General features: G+C 45.1%; 1 protein-coding gene across 1 annotated transcript in view; it reads left to right on the forward strand.

Moving 5' to 3' along the window:
• The window catches only part of foxp2 (forkhead box P2), a 97,586-nt gene that overhangs the window by 61,336 nt on the left and 13,339 nt on the right, over nucleotides 1-22,911 (forward strand). The window contains 8 exon segments of the mRNA XM_029461975.1: nucleotides 6,581-6,718; nucleotides 8,542-8,631; nucleotides 10,305-10,433; nucleotides 10,435-10,486; nucleotides 11,518-11,794; nucleotides 13,505-13,609; nucleotides 19,372-19,459; nucleotides 21,160-21,243. Coding sequence (XP_029317835.1) covers nucleotides 6,581-6,718; nucleotides 8,542-8,631; nucleotides 10,305-10,433; nucleotides 10,435-10,486; nucleotides 11,518-11,794; nucleotides 13,505-13,609; nucleotides 19,372-19,459; nucleotides 21,160-21,243 — 963 coding nt within the window.

Raw genomic sequence — 22,911 nt, forward strand, 5'->3', positions numbered from 1 at the left:
CATCTACACACACTCATACACAAACACAATGAGAGTTACTTAAAGTTTTTACAAGTGACTTTGTGCAACTCTTCTTTTTTTTTTTGTTAGTGGCTCAAGATTTACTGGAAATCGGGTAAAATAAAGTGATATTTAGGCCACCCAACCACACGCGACTATATTACCACTTCTCCTCTTAACATGCCACCCCGAGGCTCCTATTGTGACACAACCACCACCTCGATATGTCAGGGCGTGCACATAAAAAAACTGCCAGAATGACCCCCTAACTCTACCTCGTGAGTGTGTCAGATGGGGGCTAGACAGTGTGAAGGTACCCCCTGACCCCTTCCCTCCTAGTAGTTAACATCCAATCCTTCCCCGTGCACTCACCGCAGGCGAGTGTTGCAACTGCTGCTCTGCTCCCTTTCACACCATCAAGCTGTGAATACCTTCTTCTTTTTTTACAAGACTAATTATCTCAGTCCCATCTGTGCAACTACTCTGCTCTGCTCTATGAATGAAAAATATTTAAGGTTTTTATGGATGGGGAGAGATGTTTTCTGTAAATTCTGCAGCCTCCCGCCCAGACCAGTCAGATTGGTTGTGGGCACTGGGCCATCCTAGGAAGTGTCACATTTTTAAAGGTCGGGTCTACCACTGAGCCAATATCACCTCGATAGCAGAACTCATCTGCTTATTTGCTTTCATCCGGAACACACACACACACACACACACACACACACACACACACACACACACACACACACACACACACACACACACACACAGATGCAGGGGGAAAGGGCTGCAACGCTAGGCTTGAGTATAGGTTAGCTGACTCCAGCGTGCGTGGCTAAAGGAAGGTAGTTCACATTTACATTTATGAATATATCTTTCCTCTGCATCCCCTCTGGTTGGATCTGAAAATAGAGAAAAATTATCACTGTGAAGGGAAAAAAGAGAGAGGGGGAAAATATTATGTTATTCATGAGAAAAACTTCTGTTGACTCTGAGAGAGAAAGAAAAAAAAACCGTCAGCACATTTTAAGTCAAACACCCTCTGTTACTGCTTTTGTAACCAGAAAACAAGATTCTTTTTCACTCCCCATCTCCCTCCCCGCTGCTCTTTTTTTCCCTGCATTTACAACACCTACAGGACAAGATTGCTAAATTGCGAGGACAGAGCAGGTTCATCATTGTGATGCAAAAGAAGTTGAAATGCAACCCCAAGGCGAGGAAGCTGAGTTTGGGGGATCAAGAGAAAGTGAGAGGGAGGGAAGGATAAAAAAAAAAAAAGTAGCTCAGACCTTTGATGTAGCAGCAACAAATTTACCTTGTGACAGAAGATACATGGGTGCAATAAACGAGTTATACCAGCCCTTACACATGCAATCAGATGATTCTGGCCAGGGTGTTAATTGGATCCTAACCGGCAGATCTGATACGCCTGGGCCTCGGTGGTGAGGGGGAAAGCCTTTCCAAGTGATGAACTATAATTCACTGAGCTGCTTGAAGCACTTGTAATTTACTGTGTGTCACTGATGAAGAGGCTGATCCAGTGGAGGCCATATTACCTGCAACATCAGACGGAAGTGTGTCTCCCCCCCCCCCCCTCTCTCTCTCTCTCTCTCTCTCTCTCTCTCTCTCGCTCTCACTTGTCCTCTCTCTCACTTTCTTTCTATTTCAGCACTCTCCTCTCTTTTCACTTTTTTTTATTCTCTCCCCTCCTCTATCTGCTGCTTCCATTTACTCTTGAAATGTGCACCTGCAGGGAGGAATCAGTCGGGAGTGAATTGTGCCAGTTTAATGATAAAGGTGTAACACTTTGTACTGATAATGACACAAACAATGTGCACGAGCAATGTTACACAGCCACAGCGTCGCACGCTACATTCGAGAGGCTTAATCAATGACTATCTGCATGTAGAGATAAATCAATATGGAAATTGTGCTAAGCCCGTCCCTATCTCCTCAGGCTTTTTATACCAGGCTTTTTGCATGATGGGTCTTTATGTTATGATAAATTGCACTTCCCATGCACTGCTTGCCAAACTGCTATGGAAATTGATTTAGGAAAACATTCAGTAATCTACTTAGCTTCAGTCCTGACAATCTGGAGTATTGATCTCCCTAAGCTGAAAACACGACACGCGTCTCAGTGCGTGTATCTCCTATGTGAGTTCACATGGCACGTGTTTTCTCGCAGACCACACACTTGAACTTCACAGTGAGACACTCACCGGGCCAGCTGCCCTGTAACCTCGGTGGTCCTCGAGTGGAGGGTCCCATCTATCAATAATCGTGTGGCCATATTTGGCAGTAATTGGCTAGTAAATGAGCAGTGTCAGCTGAAAGGGAGTTTAGAGGTCAGAAGTGCACAAGCTATGGGGGGGGGGGGTCTGAGTTGTGGCCCCCTGAGACACTCATTGGGGTGAGATGAAATAGGGTCGGGGATGGCGTTGGAAGGGGTTTGTCCCTTTTTTTTCTCCTCGATGTCTTTCTCTCTCTTGCTGTGTGTAAGATGAAGCTAGTGGCTTAATTAGCAGCGACTCTCCCCGCCAACGATCCGCAGTAATTACCAACTAGGAACCTTCCATTTCTCATCGCAGTTATCTTAAGCAGTGTCGAGCTCAGTCCCCTGTCCAGAGCTACAGGAACATCCTGTCGTTGATAACCGCCCCGTGCTCGTTGCCCCCGCGATGTTTATGGCCGACATCTAATCACCAGTTCCCCCCTGCTTATTACTGCTAAGTGAATTGTACGGTAGGAAATCGAATAAAAGGAATTCCTCTCTGCTGGACTTTAATTGTTTAAGTTCGAACTCTGATATGCCACTTATCTCCTGCTTTAGGTAATTTGAGTTGACTCACAAAAACTCATTGCTGTAAAGATAAAGCGCCACACTTTGGAGTGGGTGTAATTGCTGGAAGTGCGTTTGTCCATTGGTCCAGATAGTCGGAGGCAGACGGCTGTGTTAGCCAGCCAGCGAGCGGCATACAGTGGAGGTGTAGTGTTTTGCATTTAATGGCAGAATGCCCAGTTAAATCAAACATAACGAGAGACTTTAGGTGCCAGCTTTGCCTGGAAGAGATGCCTCAGCTCTCCGCGGAAGAGCTTGACCTTTTGCGAGGCATTGGACAGGCTGGTTACAGGCGAGAGTGGTGTAATGATCTGCTTGTTCTGGTGTGGGCCCCACCAGTGTTTTCACATCAGGAGCCAATTTAAAGGTCCTTTGTTTTGCTCTCCAACTTTGAGGGCAAACCACATGGCTTCAAAGTTCATGTCAATACAGCTCATCGTTCTTTTTAAGACAAGGCACATAAACAAATAGGGGTTCAAATGGTGAACACAGTTAAAAATGGCCACGTTTTTTACAAATGTTAGCAAAGCAGGGGTTGAATTCAAATGACTTGTTTCATAAGTCATTTACAAACCACTCTTTCCATCCGAATGTGCTCTATTAAAAACAGGAGGAGCACCGTTTCTCTTATTAAGGTCCCCAGTGGCCCCATCAGCTGCAGCTAATTTCAAACCATTGAATAAATTGCGTTAATATTTTTGTGCATTAAGTGTTGGAAATCTATCTTTTTGGATTACAGAAAAACAGAGGCACAGCCCAATTGGATATCATGGCTCCTCTTCTACGAGAGAGCGAGAGTCTATTCACGGTGTGGGGATGTTTACGCCACCGCCATCGTCGAGTAAATGCTCATTAATTTTATCCCATCGTGGCAAAATCATTTCTTGGAGAGGCAATTCAGCCTCCTGTTCCTTTCAATTCACCGCTCACGTCAATCAAGACCTCGTGCAGTATCCTGCAAAATGGAGGTGTTATATTCCTGCAATTATCATGTCATATACTCGAAAATGTAAATGAACGTGTGTGTAAAATTAAATTTATGGGTTGTCAGTGAAGAATAAGAACCAGGAGAGCAATTACTTATCTGCTTTCATCTTGGAGCCTCTGATACGTCAAGCAGAAAAGCATGCAGTTAAATGCTGGAATTAGCATTGTGCTGTACTTCACAATGGATGTGGGCCAGTGCCTTTTCTCCCTTCTCTTTCTTCCTCCTGCCTTCTTTCGCCTTTTCCTTCCTCTCTTTTTTCTTTTGGAGCACTGGTGAAATGAAGATGATTATCACCCATTACGTCTCTAAAAAGCAAATTGAAAGTGTAAAAGGTACTTCCCCCATTTCATAACGTGGTTGTTTGCTGTTTTATTTTCTCTTTCTGATGTGCGTTGTTGCTTTTACTCATTGTTGCTGAAATCCTGCATTATTCATTTACAGGTATCTGTGAATGCTTATATTTCACCACTTACACAATGAAGAAACATCTTAAAGTAGAGTTTATATTTAATTCCACTTTATATATGCGTGCACATACATTTGTGTTTAATCCTACACGTCTAAGCCTGCATCCCTTTTGTGAATCAAAACATCTTTGTGCTCGCATCCAATTAATAGTCTTAATGAGTGCATCACTCATGTTGTTTCTCAGCTGCACTCGTCCTATTGTCACGGCATCCAACACAAAACCGGGAGTGACTGCGGGGGTAATTACTTACCTAGCAAATGTACCTTTAAGGGTTAATAACATTGAAGGTGTAAGCACGGCATTTGCATAATTACACACGGACTGTTTAATTTGCAACTTTTTGACGGCTTTTGTTCGGCGCCTCGCTTTATTGTGAATGCATTTTCGTTTGGCACTCTTACATAGAGGAGTCCAGAGAAGAAAAGAGATGTACCACAACATCCTCCACCTCCTCCTCCTCCTCCTCCTCCTCCACCTCTTCCACCTTAGATGGAGTCCCTTCTCTCTAAGACCCTAATGAACAATGGAGGCAGGATTTGTTTGAATATGAATATGAATGTGCAGCGGGGCCGGCTGGAAGTTGACCTTCAGCTGTGATTTTCAGTTCATCAGGATTAGTCAAGGCGGGCGATCAGGAGCCACTAATGCATAATGACTTCTAAAATGAAAAATGTGTAGTGACCATGCAAATGTCTCGGCTAATCAAAGAGGGGGGAGAACCTGGGGTGGGGGGTGGGCGTTGAGGAGAGGAGAGCTAAACAAGGACGTGTCAAGGCCTGACAGAGAGAGAGTGTGTGAGGGAAAGAAAGAGAGAGAAGGAGGGAGGGAGGGAGGAGACACATGCATGGAAAGTAATCAAGGCAGCTTGATTAGCTGGCGATGAGGACAGGGATGTCTTATTGGCCCCTTGACACGCCATATAGGCAGGCTACTGTCATGGCAGCTCTACGCCAAACACTGTCGCAATTAGAGTCAGTGGAGGTGTTACTACATGTTGATATTTTAATTGTGTTATAAAGCTTGTCTTTCAAGAATCGTTGATGACAAGACGCGGCCTTCAGCCCTTTAAAAAAGCGTTACATTCGCACATTGTTGTGCTATAAGCTGATTTAATTACATTTTAAAGGTCATATACGGAGGGAAGACAGAATTTAAATCACTTTAATCAGCGAGTAAGTCGTTTTCAGTCGAGGAGAATCAACTGGTGAACCATTGTGTTGTTGCAGTGCGTTGGATGCTAAATCATTCACTCGTGTGGATTTTTATTCTCCAACACACCACCGAAAAGTCAATCAGATTTACCTCGGCGTTTTCTTTTCGCTACAAAAGTTGTTCAATTGTTTAAGCAACCACGAGGAGCTAAAACTCCTGTAAGCCCACACTCCCCTGTTAGGATGTGTGCACAAAGACCGGAGAGAAACGTATTCTGTGTCTATTGATCCGCTGCCTCAGAAGTCGCTGCCGTCTTAGAAGAATTTGGCAGAAATACAGGATTTGTATCTTTGTTTTGTTTTGGTGAAGTTCTTCTACCGGAGTTTGACAGCTCGCATTTTAATGATTATCTCTTTAAAAATGACATACATTTTTATCAGAACGGCACGTCGGCAGAAAGTAAAACAATTGTGCTTTTGGCTGCTTTTGTCACAATATAAAACTCGAAAAAACATTCACTGCAGAAGGCATCTAATAAATAAACATCCTACATACACAGAAGGGTTCACGTCTTTTTATTTTTTATTCATATTTTCCTTCCCTCAAACATAAAATATATCTCAGGGTGAACTCCCAAGCCACGACCCACCTCATCTTGCTGATGTGTCCACTTCATCAGTGTAGTTCTAATCAACTTTAGAGGAGTGCATGTTCACGCTGTTTCACAATAGCAGCACTGATAGGCACGCTAAAGTGGGGGAGTTCAAGGGTCCTGCTAATTAAGGTCTACGTCTATTTAAATCTCTTACTTTTCCCAGAGGGGTGGAGGCAGAGCAAAATAAGAAGAGCAACACAAAGGCACAGCACCCATCTGTCCTTCAGCATCTCCTCTGCTGCCAAGCGTCACGGCCATGGGAGGCCTGCTCTCTCTACCTCACAGTCGCCAATTACCACACTCCCAGTAGATCCACGCCACTCGGCCTGACGCACGTTGCTAATGCTCTATTTTTTCCAACTTTCTCCTCTTTTACTCACCCCTCCAACCATTCCACGCCTTTGCTTCTCTCATCTCTTGTTCATCTCTCTCCGTCTCTCATGCCACCTCTTCCCTCTCACGCTCCCTGTCCAGGTTCCAGTGTCAGTGGCCATGATGAGTCCCCAGGTGATCACGCCGCAACAGATGCAGCAGATCCTCCAGCAGCAGGTGCTCTCCCCCCAGCAGCTCCAGGCCCTGCTCCAACAGCAGCAGGCTGTAATGCTGCAGCAGGTACGCCACGCTCGCACCTAAATGCATGCACCCTTAGACAAATATTTAGGGACAATCACTCTTTGTCGCATGCAGACACACACACGGCGAGACGCAAGCCGTGTCCCATCAGCAGTCGGCTGTAGATGCACACAAACAGACACACAGGAGCACACACATTTACTTCCATTGACCTGGTGAGACGCATGCACACGGGTACAGCTACACACATACACATGGTTCCCACTGTTCCTTGACATCCTTGAAAGCTTGTGAATTTGAGGGGAGTTTTTAAAAATAGACATAAACACACAGGGGTCATTGAAAGTGCTTGAATATGTTGTGCAAGAATATAAACTGTTGTTTTGATCTTTTTTTGACTTATATTATTCTATATATTCTATGTCCTGCCGTCTAATTAATGAACCTTGATCCGTGTCTCTAAGCTGTGTTGGGTCCTTGAATTTGAGGGAATTGGGCACTTAAGTCCTTTTAAAAAGTCGATGTATTTGCTGTTTAAGAAGCTGTGGGGTCCCTGCATACGGATCACCCCCACACAACCCTGAGTCACTCCTGTGCTCCGAAACATCCCAGCCACCAGTCGCTGACGCCAGCTCACCACAGCCCTGTGTCCTTGACACGCTTACCAAGAGGAATCTGAAATTGACGTACTTGTTCATGTCACCTCTAATTAACTGTCTCTCGTGTGTCGCCGGTTCAATTCCCTGACAAGCATCCATCAGGGGCCGAGAGAGTAGGGCACAGTTGAATGATAGGTGACGGATGATGTAATATTTGGAGTCAGCTTGAGAAAGCACACACTTGGCACAGTCTCGTGTCAAAGTTGAAACGCATTTGTCATTCATAGATTTGATTAAGGCAAAGAGAATAGTTTAATTAAGAATGTCAGTCATTCTGATTATTCCTCTTCATGAAGAGTGCTCGGGAACTACGTTTGGTTTCAGCACAGTGCCTTTGCTACGCCTTTTCCACAGCAACCGAGGGCACTTAAACTTGTTCACTTTAACAGCAATAATCCTAAATCAACAGCAATCACAGGGTCAAAACCTGTCCTCAGTCAGCATAGAGAAGTTCTACTGTTGATTTATGTTAAGAGACCACAGCAGGAGTTACAAGACATACTCCAAGGGCTTTATATCAGTGTCTGTAAAATCACCCTGGTATTTCTATGGCTTTTAGCAGACAACTGGCCCGTACATTCCACCGGCATCCTGCTCCTTTTTCTGACTAAAAAGCCATCTGAAGATAATATGAAATAAAACTGAAATCATTGTCTAAATAGCTGTCATAGTATGTGTGTTAAAGGAATCAGTTCACTGTAGCGAACCTGTTCCTGAGAGGGTTTATTCTGTTTATTCCAGCCACTCCAAAGGAAGCCAGTGCTCTCTGGCAGCCAAATGCGTAGTTAATATGATGAATTGTTGCCCCCAACAGAACTGTGGGACTATTAAGAGTCCATATGGAGAGGACTGTGAAGAGCATCTAGGATACAAATGCCAAAGCGGTAGAAATTGTTATTTATAATGTGCAACAGTTTCTGCATAACCAGCACCAGCTGGAGCTAAAGAATTGCAGGCCTAAGAGAAAAGATCTTGTTAATTGTAAGAGATCTGCTTTGAGGTTAAGATAAAGTCAGATCATTTACAACATTGAAAAGAGAAATACATATTTGAGCAAGCCTGCTTTATGGCCTATGAATACTGCAGCATTATTTAGGTTTATAATATATATGAGACAATTTAGAGATATGCATTTACTCATGCTTTTACTCTTTTCTCTTTCTGTGTGTGTGTGTTTGTGTGTGTGTTTGTGTGTGTGTACAGCAACACCTGCAGGAGTTTTATAAGAAACAACAGGAGCAGCTTCATCTGCAGCTTCTCCAGCAGCAGCACCCTGGCAAGCAGGCTAAAGAGGTAGGTGCACCACACACGCACACGCTCCAAACTAAAGAAAAAGGTTAATTTGCTATAAGTGAACACGCACGTCACTGATGAACTGTTCACGCTCACGCACATGCAAACATATTTACACATTCAGCGATTTATAGAAAGGAGACGACTCGTTAATGAACGCTTCCTGTGGGACACATGCACCATCGCTAAAGTTACAGCGTACGGCGCTAGGAAATGGCAGTGACAGGCAGCCGGTGGACGGACATGGCTCTGTCTCGCTTTCAGAGAAGAAGAGACGAGCATGACGGCCTTTGCCACATCCAGGCAACACTGTACGTGTGGAAGCGGTTAAATTTACCAGAAAAGCATCACATAAACACACACACTTTTAGTTTTTTCTCTTTCTCTCGCTCTGTGTGTCGCACCTCTCCGTGTCTCCTCAAGAAGCCCATTATGCCGCCCCTACAGGAAGCCGCGACTGACCTCCCGGCGGCTTTGTTTCTGTTTGGATTTGTGAATAGAGTTTTTTCAGGGGCCCCCGCCATCAAATATGGAATAGAAATTGCTCCCTTATTTCTCTTGAGGCAGGGCGGTGGGGGGGGGGGGGGACGACAAACTGCCTTTCCTCCATCACTCCAATATGCAGCCTGTTTTCCAGTGAGCGCATCACAAGTTTCCCCTCCACCTCCAGTCTTCTCCGGGTCCACCATGATGCAAACGTACAGAAACACGTGAGCGTGACGGGCTATATGCACATACACATGTATATGGAGAGGAGAGCAAGTACTGACAAAACATCAAAATCACAATTACCTGCGTGCATTACAGACTAAAAAGACTGAATATATCCCATCAAATCTAATAGTGTGCACTTATAGCCAATTATTACCTGAGTTTTCCAATTTCAAAGCTTTTGTCTCTGTCTAAAATTCCCCCCCTCTCTGACTGTTTTGCCGCGGTCACTGAGTTTGATGTTTTTCATTTTGTTGTTGTTTTTGTTGTTGTTTTGCACAGGGCTTACGCAATTGCCTGTCTGGCCCAGCGATAAACAACTCTGTGAGGCAGCGAGGAGAGCAGAGAGAGATTGGAAGGGGGGCAGGCGTTGTGCATGTGGGTGCATATGTGTGTGTGTGTGTGTGTGCGTGTGTGTGTGTGTGTTTGCACTTGTGTCTATGCATTCACGGGCACGTGATGCTGTAAATCTCTCATTCTGCCAGCTCCCTCTGGCCACATAAGCTGTAACAGACCATCAGTGAAGGCGAGACAATTAACTATCAGGGGTGGTGGAGGGGGTTGTGGGATGGGGGATTATACCAGAGGCTTAGTATCATACACAATCACAACCACATACACTGACGGGCTTGAGAGCTGGTATATCGGCACAGCTTTGTGTCTGTTTGTGTGCGTGTGTGTGTGCTCACAGACATGAGCACACACAAAGAGAGGAGAATGCAACAACACTGGTACAGCCCAAAAAACAGGAGGGAAGGCTAAGTGAGCACAGACAGAGAGGGAGAGAGGCAGAAGAAGAGGCAGAGAGGTATAGCTAAGGTCACAGCAGAGGCGAGTGCAGACTCTCCACACACAGCTCCATCTTTCTCCTCTCCCACTATCTCAGTTGTTAATTCGTTTGTAATTTTCCCTCCCCTCCTCTCCTCTCTTGCTCCCCTCTTCCTCCTCCTTCCTCTCTATAGCAACAGCAGCAGCAGCAGCAGCTGGCCGCCCAGCAGCTCGTCTTCCAGCAGCAGCTCCTGCAGATGCAGCAGCTCCAGCAGCAGCAGCACCTGCTCAACATGCAGCGGCAGGGCCTGCTCTCGCTGCCCTGGGCCCGCTCCCGGCCAAGCCGCCCTGCCCGGACAAACCCTGCCCCAGTCAGGTAAGGGCAAGAGGCAGAGGGAAGAGAGAAGAGGCAGAGGAGGGAGAAGAGGGAGAAGGGGAATGTGTTTAATCTTGAGCATGTGACTTGTAACAGTGGTGGTCACATGCTTCCTGTGTGCAGGTGTCTTTCTCTCTGACTCCTCTTCTGACTTTCCATCTTGCCTGTCTTTGTTTTTCTCATTGGTATGCACCTGTGTCCACCCTGCGTTATCTCTAAGTATGTCTGTATGTCTGCCTTCTCCTCATTGGTATGCTCTTCCGCCATCTACTTTGTCTCTAACTCTCCACATGATCGTTTTGTTTAGTCTTCCATTCTTCCTTTCTCTCTCTTTTTGTCTGATTGTGGCTTTCTTTGTCTAGTTCTGTTTCTCTCTCAGCTCTGCTCTGCCTATGTTTGTTGTTTTTTCCTTCTCTGTTTCTATTCCCCGGCTCCCCAACCCCCCTCCTCCCTTTCCCCGGTTGTTGTTGTTGTTTACTGCCTTCACTGAGAGCCAGGAGAAGAATAAAAGGACAGAGAGAGAGAGGAGAGAGAAAGCTCAATTTTCTTATCCTGAGCCAAGTAAACACCTATTGTTGTTTACCACCAAGATGGCGCAGACAGAAAACAACAGGCAGGGAGTTTTTAGAAGGAAATCAAAGTAAGTGAATATCGCCAAATTAGTTGCCAAGCGGTGGACAGAGCTTGTTTATCTCCGAGGGAACACTCTCTGTAATGTTTTGGAGTTCTTCCTCATTGAAAACACACACATCTTTGAGGCCGAGCGCCACATGAACACACTTTGGTTTTATTAAACAGGATGAGTTCAAATTCAGGTCCGCTGTGAAGCAGCGCAGGATGATAGTCTCAGTGAGGACAAGGCCTTGAGTCATGCAGCTTTAAACAACTTTCCTGGTTGTTTGAATAACGTTTGCAGAGTTTAGGCTTCAGCTTTTTGTCCCGATATGAGGGTTTGCATGTAGTTGAGCAGCCCTCTTGATGCAGTATACTGTACACTGTGAGTTGCACTGATCTTGATTACTCTTTAGCAGGCCTGAGCCCCGCAGAGCTCCAGCAGTTGTGGAAGGATGTGACCGGAGGCGGCGGTCACGCCATGGAGGACAACGGCATCAAACACAGCAACAGTGGCAACGGCAACGGCGGTGGCGGTTTAGACCTCTCCACCAACAACTCTTCCTCAACTACCTCCTCCTCCAATCCCGCCAAAGCATCGCCGCCCATCTCCCACCATTCCATCGCCAACGGACAGTCCCCCGGCCTCAACCACAGAAGAGAGAGGGAACGGGAACGGGAAAGGGAGCGAGAGAGGTAAAAATAATTGAAACGTCACCCACCCGCCTTCTTGTTGCAGCGCCGAGGAAAAAGGCAGAGAAGATGAAAAGTTTACAGCAGCATGTTTGCAACCCGTCACACAAAGCTTGTTGTTTTCATGACACAACACAGGAACACATCACAAATCCGCATCCGCCAGTATTTGTCCTCGTTTATAATAACAACGTTGTTGCAACAGGGAAAACCTGATGTTTTGTTTATTTGTTCAATAGTTTATTAGTGTCTTGGTTGTATTAAAAAAAAGCCTTGTTCTCCCAGGGGACCACGCGTGCCATTGAACACACTTAGCTTGCACACAGATATCAAAAGCAGGGAGAGGAAGCCATGCAGGCAGGCACACTTACAACAAGCCTTTCTGGCAGGCAAGACAAGGTAACCTCCTTGTACATTAAGTATTTAGTGCTTTCTCTCTTTCTTTTTTTCTCTTTTGAAAATTACCTTCTTTGCTTGCTTGTCATGTAAACAGAATACGTGATGCCTTGAGTGGCATTTCCAGGATGTTTATCCTTGTGATGGCGTCTTTAAAAATGCACCCAGTACCAAAACACTGACTGTTCACATATCTGCCTATCTGGCCCATGCATTATTCAAAGGCTTTTCTTGGGCGATATTATAATAAGGACTTAGGGTAGCGCTCTGTGTGTGTGTGAGTCTGTGTGGATGCTTGGTAGAGACTCACACTGGAGGTGGAAGTGCTGTGTAATTGGTTTAAAGTAGATGCTATCTCTCCAGTACCACTAAAAGGAGGCTTGAAAAAGATACCTTTAGATGGAAGACGGAGAGAAAGAGAGAGGTAGAGAGGGAACGAGAAGGAAGAAGAAGAGAAAAATATGTTTTATCTGCCGGTGTCCCGAGGGGTGTGTGGTGTCTCATAATGATCGAACATGGAGTATTGTCAGGAGCACTGCTTACTAACATGAAACGGATCGATGTGGGGAAAGCCCCTCTGTAAAAACACAGTGTGAGCTCTGCCAGCACTAACACACACACATATTCATGGGCCACACACAGGCATGCATGCACACAGTCATCGACCACACAGACGCATGCACAGGCATAACCTATAAGCAGACAATACACACACGTACTGTACGCAACAGACTCTCATTCGCATTCCCTCACGCGGACAGACGCACACACCGGTGCCAAACCTAAAGGTTAAACTGTCATCTTTAATAGGATGTGCTGTCTAGGCAGGGTCGTAACTTATTTGGGTGCCATTTGAAAAACGCCAGAGCACCCCTGCCCCCATTGTCCTCAAAGAACATAAGTTACACAGAGTATTAATCTCCTGATGAAAATTATATGGCTGTCTGGATTTTTAATGTTTACTTGAAAGCGTGCGCCCCTCCTCCCCATAATGGCTTCACAAGATGGGATGGTGGCTACAGCTCACTCTAGATTTCCATGGGGGATGTTGGCGCACACATTACTCTACGCTCTCTCTAAGTTAATGTATGATCATGTGTGATATCGTGTGATCGTGTAGATTGATTGGAGATGAATAGTTAGATGTGGTAGCACACTGAATCATTCCTTTCACCCGAGTTTCGGCCTCTCGATACAGACTCAACTGAGCTGACCTGTTTTGACCCGTTTCTCGCAGCTTGTTTCTCCTGACCTCCCTCTACCGCTCTTTGTTTTCTTGTTTGCTTATTTTTTCTTTTTCGTTTGCTTCATTTCCAGTTCACTACAGGAAGAATGTGGCGGGACCCACCCCCTGTACGGCCACGGCGTGTGTAAGTGGCCCGGCTGCGAGAACATCTGCGACGACTTCGGACAGTTTTTGAAGTAAGAAAATGACACGGATGTTATGCTGCATGTTAGCGACATGTTGGGATTTTGTGTGTCTGTACAAGAAGTTACCCCCCCCCCCCCCCTCCCCTTACACCACAGCACCTCCTTTCTGTGGGTACAAAGAAAACATCACTGCCTTTCACAGAGCACACTTTGACCTTCCAGACAGCCAGTTGACAGGGTTCAGCTCTGGCGGTGCAGGATTCAAACCAACTCTGATCCATAACAAATCTCCTCCCTGGCGTGGAAGGGCCTGATAGGTTTGTGAGAAAGCGTCAAAAGCTAATGGCAACTCGCACGGCCGCACACTTACCTCCACAACAAAGGCCCCCATTCACTGTTGTCATGGTGCAGGCGCCAGAGCGAATTAACTCTTCATGCTCCATCAACAATTTAGTTAATTAGCTCATTTGTAATTGGCCGGCTTTGTTGCCAGGATGTTAGTGGGGTGACATCAAAGGAAGAAGGTGTTTGCAGCACTGCCGATTACAGGTTATCACATTGCCACTCACTGAGAGTTTCTCTCTCTCTCTCTCTCCCTCTCTATCACTCTTTCCCTGCCTCCCTGCTCTCACACAGAGAAGAAAAGAAAGGGAAAGCTTTAATTTGAATATTCTAATTAGATTTGTAATTAACTGTGAAATAACGATCTGGCGAGTGTTTTTCACGGGCTGTAAATGTCCATGTGAATTCGCATAAACTATTGAAATCGGGACATTGTTCCGCCGTATTTTCAAAATTATGCATTTCTCTACAGTAGTGACTGTAATAAGTTGCAGAAAGCTAAAATATGTACTGATAAAAGAAACTAGTCCACCCATGGGGGAGCTGCTGTAGGATTTAGGTCAGGCTTTTGCTAATTCTACAGCAGCTTGTGAATTAAAGCTAAAAGGTGCATCTGTGAAATTAAATGACTGTAATAAAAATAGTGTTTGCCAGTGTTTGAATGACGCAGACAGACGTGACATTAAGCTGCATTTTCACACTCCATCAACGCATACAATACACTCAAAGAAAGCACAATTGACTGTGATGGATTTAAACGAATCAGAGGTGAATATATATTCCAACCATTGCCTGACAAGTGTGTTTACTTATCCCCTGTGGAAAATGTGCCACATACATGTCAATGTCAATATTCATTTTCTACAGCAGCGCATCCATAGGCATCGCATCATCTAGAATAATGTTAGAAGCCATGCTTAGGAGTTTGCAGTTTGCTGTGTGCAATGCATAGTGCAACCTGCACAAGTCCTGGAGGAAGAGTTTGCCTTGCAGCTTGGGAGCAAAAGTGTGTGTGAGAAGGCAAGCCTGTATCAGATTAGCAGTTTTTCTGATATCTTGTCCTATCACCTCAGTACACTTACTTAAAGAAGAAATCAGTCTCTCCCTCTGCACTGTATGCTCTAAGGATACTGTGTCTAGGTAGCTTAGCTTGGTTATTTAGGCGAAGGGCAAGAGATGCACTGTGTAAAGCGATGTGCCTGTGAATCCGGTAAGCTGGTAAGCCAATGCAAAAGGATGCTCAGTTGTAAAGACAAACTGAGAGAGCGAGACAGACCGACAGACAGAGAGAACGCTGGTAGACTTCAAACTTTGAAGTGAGAGCACAGGTTGGCAGACGGTTTTGTAAGAACGAATGCCAGAACATTGGCTGCTACAAAACAGAACAGTGTCTTAGTCAGCCCCCCCTCCACACACACACACACACACACACACACACACACGCACATCTCTGCAAGTCAGAGGCTGGCTCTATACTGTAACCCAGCCAGCACATGAAAACAGGCACCAACAAAGAAGGCAGACTCGTCATCAGAACAAAGATGGCTGCTCGGTGGCGTGCCTTGGAGCAGTGATTGTCGGTGTCAGAGGGAGTCCTTTTATGTTTCCGGAGATGCCAGTCGAACACACACACATACACACACACACGATGCGCACATGCACACACAGGCAGAGTTTAAACGGGGTTACATAAAGCGGGTGTCACATTTAGATGACAGTTTAGATGTTGGTAGCTGGGAGTAGGTTACGTGTGCGGAGGAGGGAGGGTGGTGGGTGGGGGGGTACCCAAGTCAAGCTGGCGTCTCGTAGCTCGCTGGAGGAGCTCGGCTCAGCGGCGGTGACACGTTTAGTCATCTATTGTTTTGTTGCATGAAGAAACTTGTCAGGATCAGCATTTAATAGCTCTTCAGTGTGCTTTTAAGTTGTTCTCACCTGGAGAAGGTAGCCGCGAGGTGGCTGGCACCCTGAATTAGCTCTCTGAAGTTCAAAATGAAATAATATTGCCTGGGAATGTTTTTTGAGCAGTGGGTGTTGGTGTGTGTGTGTGTGTGTGTGTGTGTGTTTGTGTTAGTTACATGAGAAAGAGAGAGGGAAACATTAATGCTATTAGTGCTAAAAAGCTATTTCTTTTAGGGAGACTTTATGTAAAACAAAAATAGAAAATGCAATCAATGCTTGAACAAGTTGATATAAATCATTTGCATAGCTGCACAAAGCCTCCTGTCAGCTTACTGCAGTTTTTGAACTAGACTTATTGATTTAAATCACTCCTGATTTCATTCTTTAAAAAAAAAAAAGTTTGATGTTTCTTCTCTAATATATACGTGTCTTGCCCCCCTCATTTGGCCTTTCACCTAGTGTATCAATACCCTCCCACCTCAATAAGAAACAGTGTTATCTACGCATAAACAGAGACTTTCTCCCCCCCCCCCCCCCCACACACACACACACACACACACACACACACGCACACTTAACTCGTCCACTCTCTGTCACCCATCTGCTCTCCTTATTACTGGCAGGAAGGCAGGCTCCGTGTTAAAATGGCAAACTCAGCCGCTAACGTTGGTGTCTGCTAATTAAACCCACAAGGCAGCAGCCAAGTGTCTTCGTCTCTATGTAATGTACACACACACACACACACAGACACACACTCCCATGCACACACTGGCGAGGCAGGCCCCTGGCCCCTGGATAGCTGAGCTCCCCTCTACCCCTCCACATGTCTGATGCACTGTGACAAGACCTTTTAAAACGGAGGGCATTACTTATGCACCGGCACCATGGGGAGAGTGTGTGTTTATGCATGCCAGTAGGTGTACAATGCGTGTGTAGTTGCACATGGCTGTGTGTATGCTCCTTCTCCTTGTGTATACATTAGTTTGAGTGTGTGTTTGTGTGTGTCACATGTACAGTAGACACTTAGGGGGCCTAACTTGCTGTTCTCTGCTGGGCCTTTGCAGCCCCTGATAATACACACAGACAATTAGCAGAATGTATCATCCATATATGCCGGCCTGAGTAGATTTATTATTGGGCCCTTAGTGGACGTTGATGGTCTATACATATTCATATACACAGCTGCTGAGATGTTTTGTTCCCTTCTCTTTAAGATAAAAGAGAAACTGCAGCATCCAATAAAAACAGAAATCTTTATCAACGTCTGTGTCTTCCCCCCCCCACCTCCCCCTCTTTGTCTCTTTATTTGCTCTGATTCCTCTACCTTTGCTACATCTCCATCCCTGCTCACACTTGGTCTTCATCACACTAGTAATTCCAGAAATCAGAAATCAATGTTCCACTAAACTGAGGCATGAACAGTAAACATAAACAGGAGGCAGCCAGGCCTGACGGTGAGCAGCGTGTCCTCCACCTCTAAGATTTAAAAGATTACACCCGGATGCTACGGATTTGTCACTCTGACTCTTTTTTTGTTTTGTTTTTATTTTGTATCCATTTTCAGTGTGTCAGAAAAGTCATACAAGAGAGAAGGGATGGAGGGAGATAAAATAAGAGATGAGAGTAAAGGGACTTTTATGCAATTAGAGAATAAGAGGAGAGAAGCGCATCTACATCTCAGTAAATAAGGTGTTCTTTCATTATTTCTGCCTGCCTGTCTGTGCGTTGTTGTCCCCCCCACCTCCTCCTCCTCCTTTTTTTGTCTTTGTGTGCCATTATTAATGCACAGTAGGACATGCTGCCATTTGAATATTTCATAAATGCATGTCGTAATCTGTCTGTAATCGCCTCGCTAACTGGCCATCGGTAGAAGGTGCGAGTGTGGAAGAAAGAAAATCTGTCTGGAGGACCGTTGAGAGGCCTCACCACAATCACACATCCACATATAAGAAAAACAAGCTGCTTGTCGATGAGAGGCAAACTTAATATTTTTCTCCCTCTCTTCTTTTTTTCGTAATGAGGTATCTTCAGGGACAGCAAGCTGCCCGCTCTGTGCTTTTGAAGCAGCTGTAATTCATGACACACGCCATACATCAAGTGCATAAGATAGCATTATGGGCAGTGAAATGAAAAGGGTATTTGCAACATTAGTTCCCTCATCCTGCGAGGGACGTGATTAAATGATTAATGTAATGCCCCCTTTTTTGCATGCGCATTCTGAAACAGCAATTAGGCACAGGGCTGGAGAAATCCACCAGTTCGTCCCTCCCCTCTCTGTCGCTATCCCTCATCCATCCCACTCCTCACCCCTCCTTCTTCTTCATTCTTGATTTATAATGAAAAAAATCTGAGCATTAGACCTGAAATGGGTACAAAAGTAGAAGCAGGGGATGAGAGTTTTTTAATGTGTTTAGTGTAATTGAAAGGTACAGAGCTATTGTGATTACAAATGTTCTATTCAGCTTTTGATTGGCAGGCCAAGAGAAGCCGGCTATATGAGTTCTTGTTTTGCACATTGCAGATAAACAAGAAGTGTGGGTGGGGGGTGGGTGTTGGAAGAGAATAGAGAAATATGTGTTGGGAGTGTGCATTTCTGTGTGTTTGAGCAAGTTGATGATAATGTTAGCGAGAGTGTGTTCTTAGATAAAGCAAAAGCCAGAGAGAGAGAGAGAGGGAGATTTTGTACTCCCTCTAATGCACTGGAGGCAGCGCTGTAAATGATCATTGAAGGGTCTGCAAGCTAACCTATAATTACTGGAGATAAAGTGGCAGCTCTGGCATTTCATAAGCATGCCTCCTCAAAGCTTGCTTTGTGAGTTTGTCACCAATGATCATTTAGATAGAGGCTCATTACCCAGCATCACAACACTTTAGAAACACTTTTTTCACCCCATATTGGTGTGTGTGTGTGTGTGTGTCTGTGTGCGTGTGTGTCTGCATATGTGTGCTTTACCAGGAATAAAGGTCTGTCTTAATGGTGAGGCTCTTTTGTGTCCTACAGACGCAATCCAATCAAGACAAAAACCCTCATTGACTGTTATGGCTGTCTGGCTGCCTTTTTTTCTTCTAATGAGGCGAACACACCAGATACATTTAATATGTCTGCCGCTGGATAATGCAACCTTCCGTCGTTCCACAGCTGCTTTTGTGTGTCAAATGTGGCTGGTGTTAAATTGTGTGTATTGTTTTCGGTAAACGAAGGAGACAAAGCCGTTCTGCTGGGCTAGCATCTTTTATTCTCTGCAGAAAGCGGCGCTCAGGGTGGCGCTGAAGTTCGCCATCTAAACTAGCGCAGGCCTATTGTCATGTTAAACATGGCACTACACACTGTCATGTTACTTCCAATTACCTCATTTCAGAGTGGAACAATGCTCCCTAACAGTATGCTATAGATAATTGTCCCGGTATAGAAATATTATCATTAAAACAAAACAGCGATGAAGTTGATACTGTAATTATCCACAGTTCACACCGTGGTGGAAATGAATAGAATCTGCCGTCTTCAGCGAGCTTCGACATATTTGATGGATTCTAAAGTTGGTGTGTAACATCTCTCTCTGTCTCCCTCCCAGGCACCTAAACAGTGAACATGCCCTGGATGACCGGAGCACAGCCCAGTGTAGAGTCCAAATGCAAGTCGTACAGCAGCTGGAAATACAAGTAAGTTTTCTGTCCAGTAATACAGAGCAAACTATGGGAACTATATGTGTTGTTACTTCTTCTTTTCCATTCTACTTTAGCAAAGTCATTTCTCATTTAAGTCACTTATCATCCAGTCAAAACAAAGAAAAACAACTGTGAAAGTTATGTGAGTGAGAGAAGGGCCGTACTGTGGTCTGCTTAATACTTCCAGACAAGCAGGACCTGCTGAATTCAACAAAGCCACTAAACAAAGGAATCCTCAGGCCTTACAACGAAAGCCATTATGGCTGTTTTAATTGAATTAAGCGTGTGCTTTATTTTTTATTTTTTTCTTCTTCTTCTTTTTCTTTCCAATTAATAGCGAGCGCATCTCTCCCAGTCTGCCGTGTTAATTAACTGCACTTTGCACCTGAAGAAAGCTCAAAAGGGGGGAACTATTTTCAGTAGGTGGAGCGTGACCTTATTAAGAAGTCATGCTGGCTAGATAATGAGAGCGCTGATTGAGCGACATTATTACTCAGCACTGCCGACAACCGCTGCTCTTCCTTTAGAAACAAATAGACACGTATGTTTTAAACTACTGTCGGCTCAGACAAAGTGCCAGCTGGAAATATTCAGTATGCCAGTTGAAACCGGTCCGTAATGCTTCGCACAGTCGTGTATTTTGAGTCAGATACAAACCAATTATTATAAAAAATAGCATTAATGCAATCCAACTCTCCATCCCTTGCCCTGTACCAGAGGCCTGCTTGAAGCCAAGCATTTCCTCCCGCACATAGTTATTTTCTGGTCTGATAAACAGTTTGTATTTAATTGTTAGGCATCTGGTCTTAAAAGTAAATACATTCTGTTGGCATGTATAAAAGAAAAAAAATATTTATTTCATTTTCTGTGTTTTGTTTTTCCATTGAAACACAAAGCTACTGAAGCTTGCGCTTTACAGTGTGACCAATTACAGCGGTGCACTTGTGTTGTCTGTCCTGTCTCTTCTCTCCCTTTTTCTTTCATTCCTCACTTCACCATCCCTCTCGTCCTTTTTTTTTTTTCCACGAGAGTCGTCACTAGTAATGAGGCCCAGCTCTGTGTGTCTGTGTGTGTGTGTGTGTGTGCGCGCCTACTTGCTTGTCTGTTTCTCTGTGTGTTTGGTTGTGTGTGTGTGTGTGTGTGTGTGTGTGTGTGTGTGTGTGTGTGTGTGTGTGTATATTAAGGGTGTGGGGAGGGGGTTGAGCGTTTCACATGGTCCAGTCCCTGTCACTCCCTGTGAATTAGATTGATGATAGGCGATGGCTGGGGCCACTAACTGGACCGGGGAGGCGGGGCCGCCTGGCACCCTGTTTGGAAGACCCCTTCACCTCTCGCCAGCTGCTAGCTGCGCTCCATCCCCCTAACAGTGTCCACAGGACTCTGAGCAGACACTCAGGACCACCTAATTTATGGCCCAACTAGCTTGTTACTGTCAGTCTCACTGACCTAAATTTTGCTATTGACAAAAAGATGAAATGCTATTTGTTTAGCTGACCTGTCTGCATCCTGTCCCCCAGCCTGTCGTACATCACCAGCCGAACTGTCTTCGAGCCGAACTTCTCTCTTTTCTATCACTCTACCACCCCAATCTTATATCTCGTGTTCTTTAGTCTCATCCGTCGGTCTATTCCTCTGCTCCTTTTTACCCCTAATCTACTTTAATGTACTCTCTTCTTCTTCTTGTCTCCTAACAGCTTTCTAAAGAACGTGAGCGTCTTCAGGCGATGATGGCCCACTTGCACATGCGGCCCTCGGAACCCAAGTCATCTCCCAAACCAGTGAGTGCATATTGCTCTGGCTACCGTAAACAGGCTTGGCTACGAATGAGGCCCAGACGCAGAAAATGAACAGTTTAACCACCCGGCAGTTGTGCGAATGAGTGACAGAAGATGAAAGGGGGGGAATGGGATTTGTAATGCCAAGTTATATCTGCTTCTTATCAGGTATTGTGAGCGTGAGAGGACAATAGAGTTTGGAAGTGTATTAGATGGCGGAGCGGTGGAGTCCTTGGCTAAAATGCAGGGTCATTTCTTTGTGATAGATATAATAGCCAAAACAACCTGTTGGCTGCTGATGACTGTTTGGCTCGGTGGCCGCAGGAGCACTCGAAAATGGAATGAGAGAGGAGAAGATGTGTCATTTAAACAACAAACACCTGAAAATTACAGTTGAGTGGTGAAGATGGTGTGATGTTGACGTAAATACCCGCCACGCTGCTGAAATTGGTCGCAGAAAGAAATAAAAGAATCCAAAATTGTGAAAGGGGTCATACAAGAAGGAAAATTCTGCCTTTCTGTGTTTTTCTTTCTCTTGCCTTTTTACTTTTTGATGGAGTGATTATAAATTCATTTCTCCCAACCAGTGTTTGAATTTAACATTAAAATGCTAAATTTTTGCAAACATTACTTAATTCCACGGTTTGAAATATTTGAGAGCAAAACATTGTTAGCGTGTCTCTGCTGCTTTAGTAAGTGCCTACTTTCAATAGAATAATTTTCCTCATCACCTCTCATCATAGAATGTAGATAATCACAAAATAGCATAATTATCCCATAATTCCATCAGGAATCAAACTACTTCTTTATTATTATTCAATCTCTGTCAATCTGTCTCTCTCTGTCTCTCTCTGTCTCTCTCTCTGTCTCTCTCTGTCTCTCTCTCTGTCTCTCTCTGTCTCTCTCTGTCTCTCTCTCTGTCTCTCTCTCTCTGTCTCTCTCTGTCTCTCTCTGTCTCTCTCTCTCTCTCTGTCTCTCTCTCTCTTCTCTCTCTGTCTCTCTCTCTCTCTCTCTCTCTGTCTCTCTCTCTGTCTCTCTCTCTCTGTCTCTCTCTGTCTCTCTCTCTCTGTCTCTTCTCTCGGTCTCTCTCTCTGTCTCTGTCTCTCTCTCTTGTCTCTCTCTGTCTCTCTCTGTCTCTCTCTCTCTGTCTCTCTCTGTCTCTCTCTCTCTGTCTCTCTCTCTGTCTCTCTCTCTCTGTCTCTCTCTGTCTCTCTCTGTCTCTGTCTCTCTCTCTGTCTCTCTCTCTGTCTCTCTCTGTCTCTCTCTCTCTGTCTCTCTCTTCTCTCTCTGTCTCCTCTCTGTCTCTCTCTCTCTGTCTCTCTCTCTGTCTCTCTCTCTGTCTCTCTCTCTCTGTCTCTCTCTCTCTGTCTCTCTCTGTCTCTCTCTCTCTGTCTCTCTCTGTCTCTCTCTCTCTGTCTCTCTCTCTCTGTCTCTCTCTCTGTCTCTCTCTCTCTCTCTGTCTCTGTCTCTCTCTCTGTCTCTCTCTGTCTCTCTCTCTGTCTCTCTCTGTCTCTCTCTCTCTCTCTGTCTCTCTCTGTCTCTCTCTCTCTGTCTCTCTGTCTCTCTCTGTCTCTCTCTCTGTCTCTCTCTGTCTCTCTCTCTCTGTCTCTCTCTCTCTGTCTCTCTCTGCTCTCTCTCTGTCTCTGTCTCTGTTCTCTCTCTGTTCTGTCT

This window comes from Cottoperca gobio, chromosome 23 (assembly GCF_900634415.1).
Source record: "Cottoperca gobio chromosome 23, fCotGob3.1, whole genome shotgun sequence".
NCBI lineage: Eukaryota > Metazoa > Chordata > Actinopteri > Perciformes > Bovichtidae > Cottoperca > Cottoperca gobio.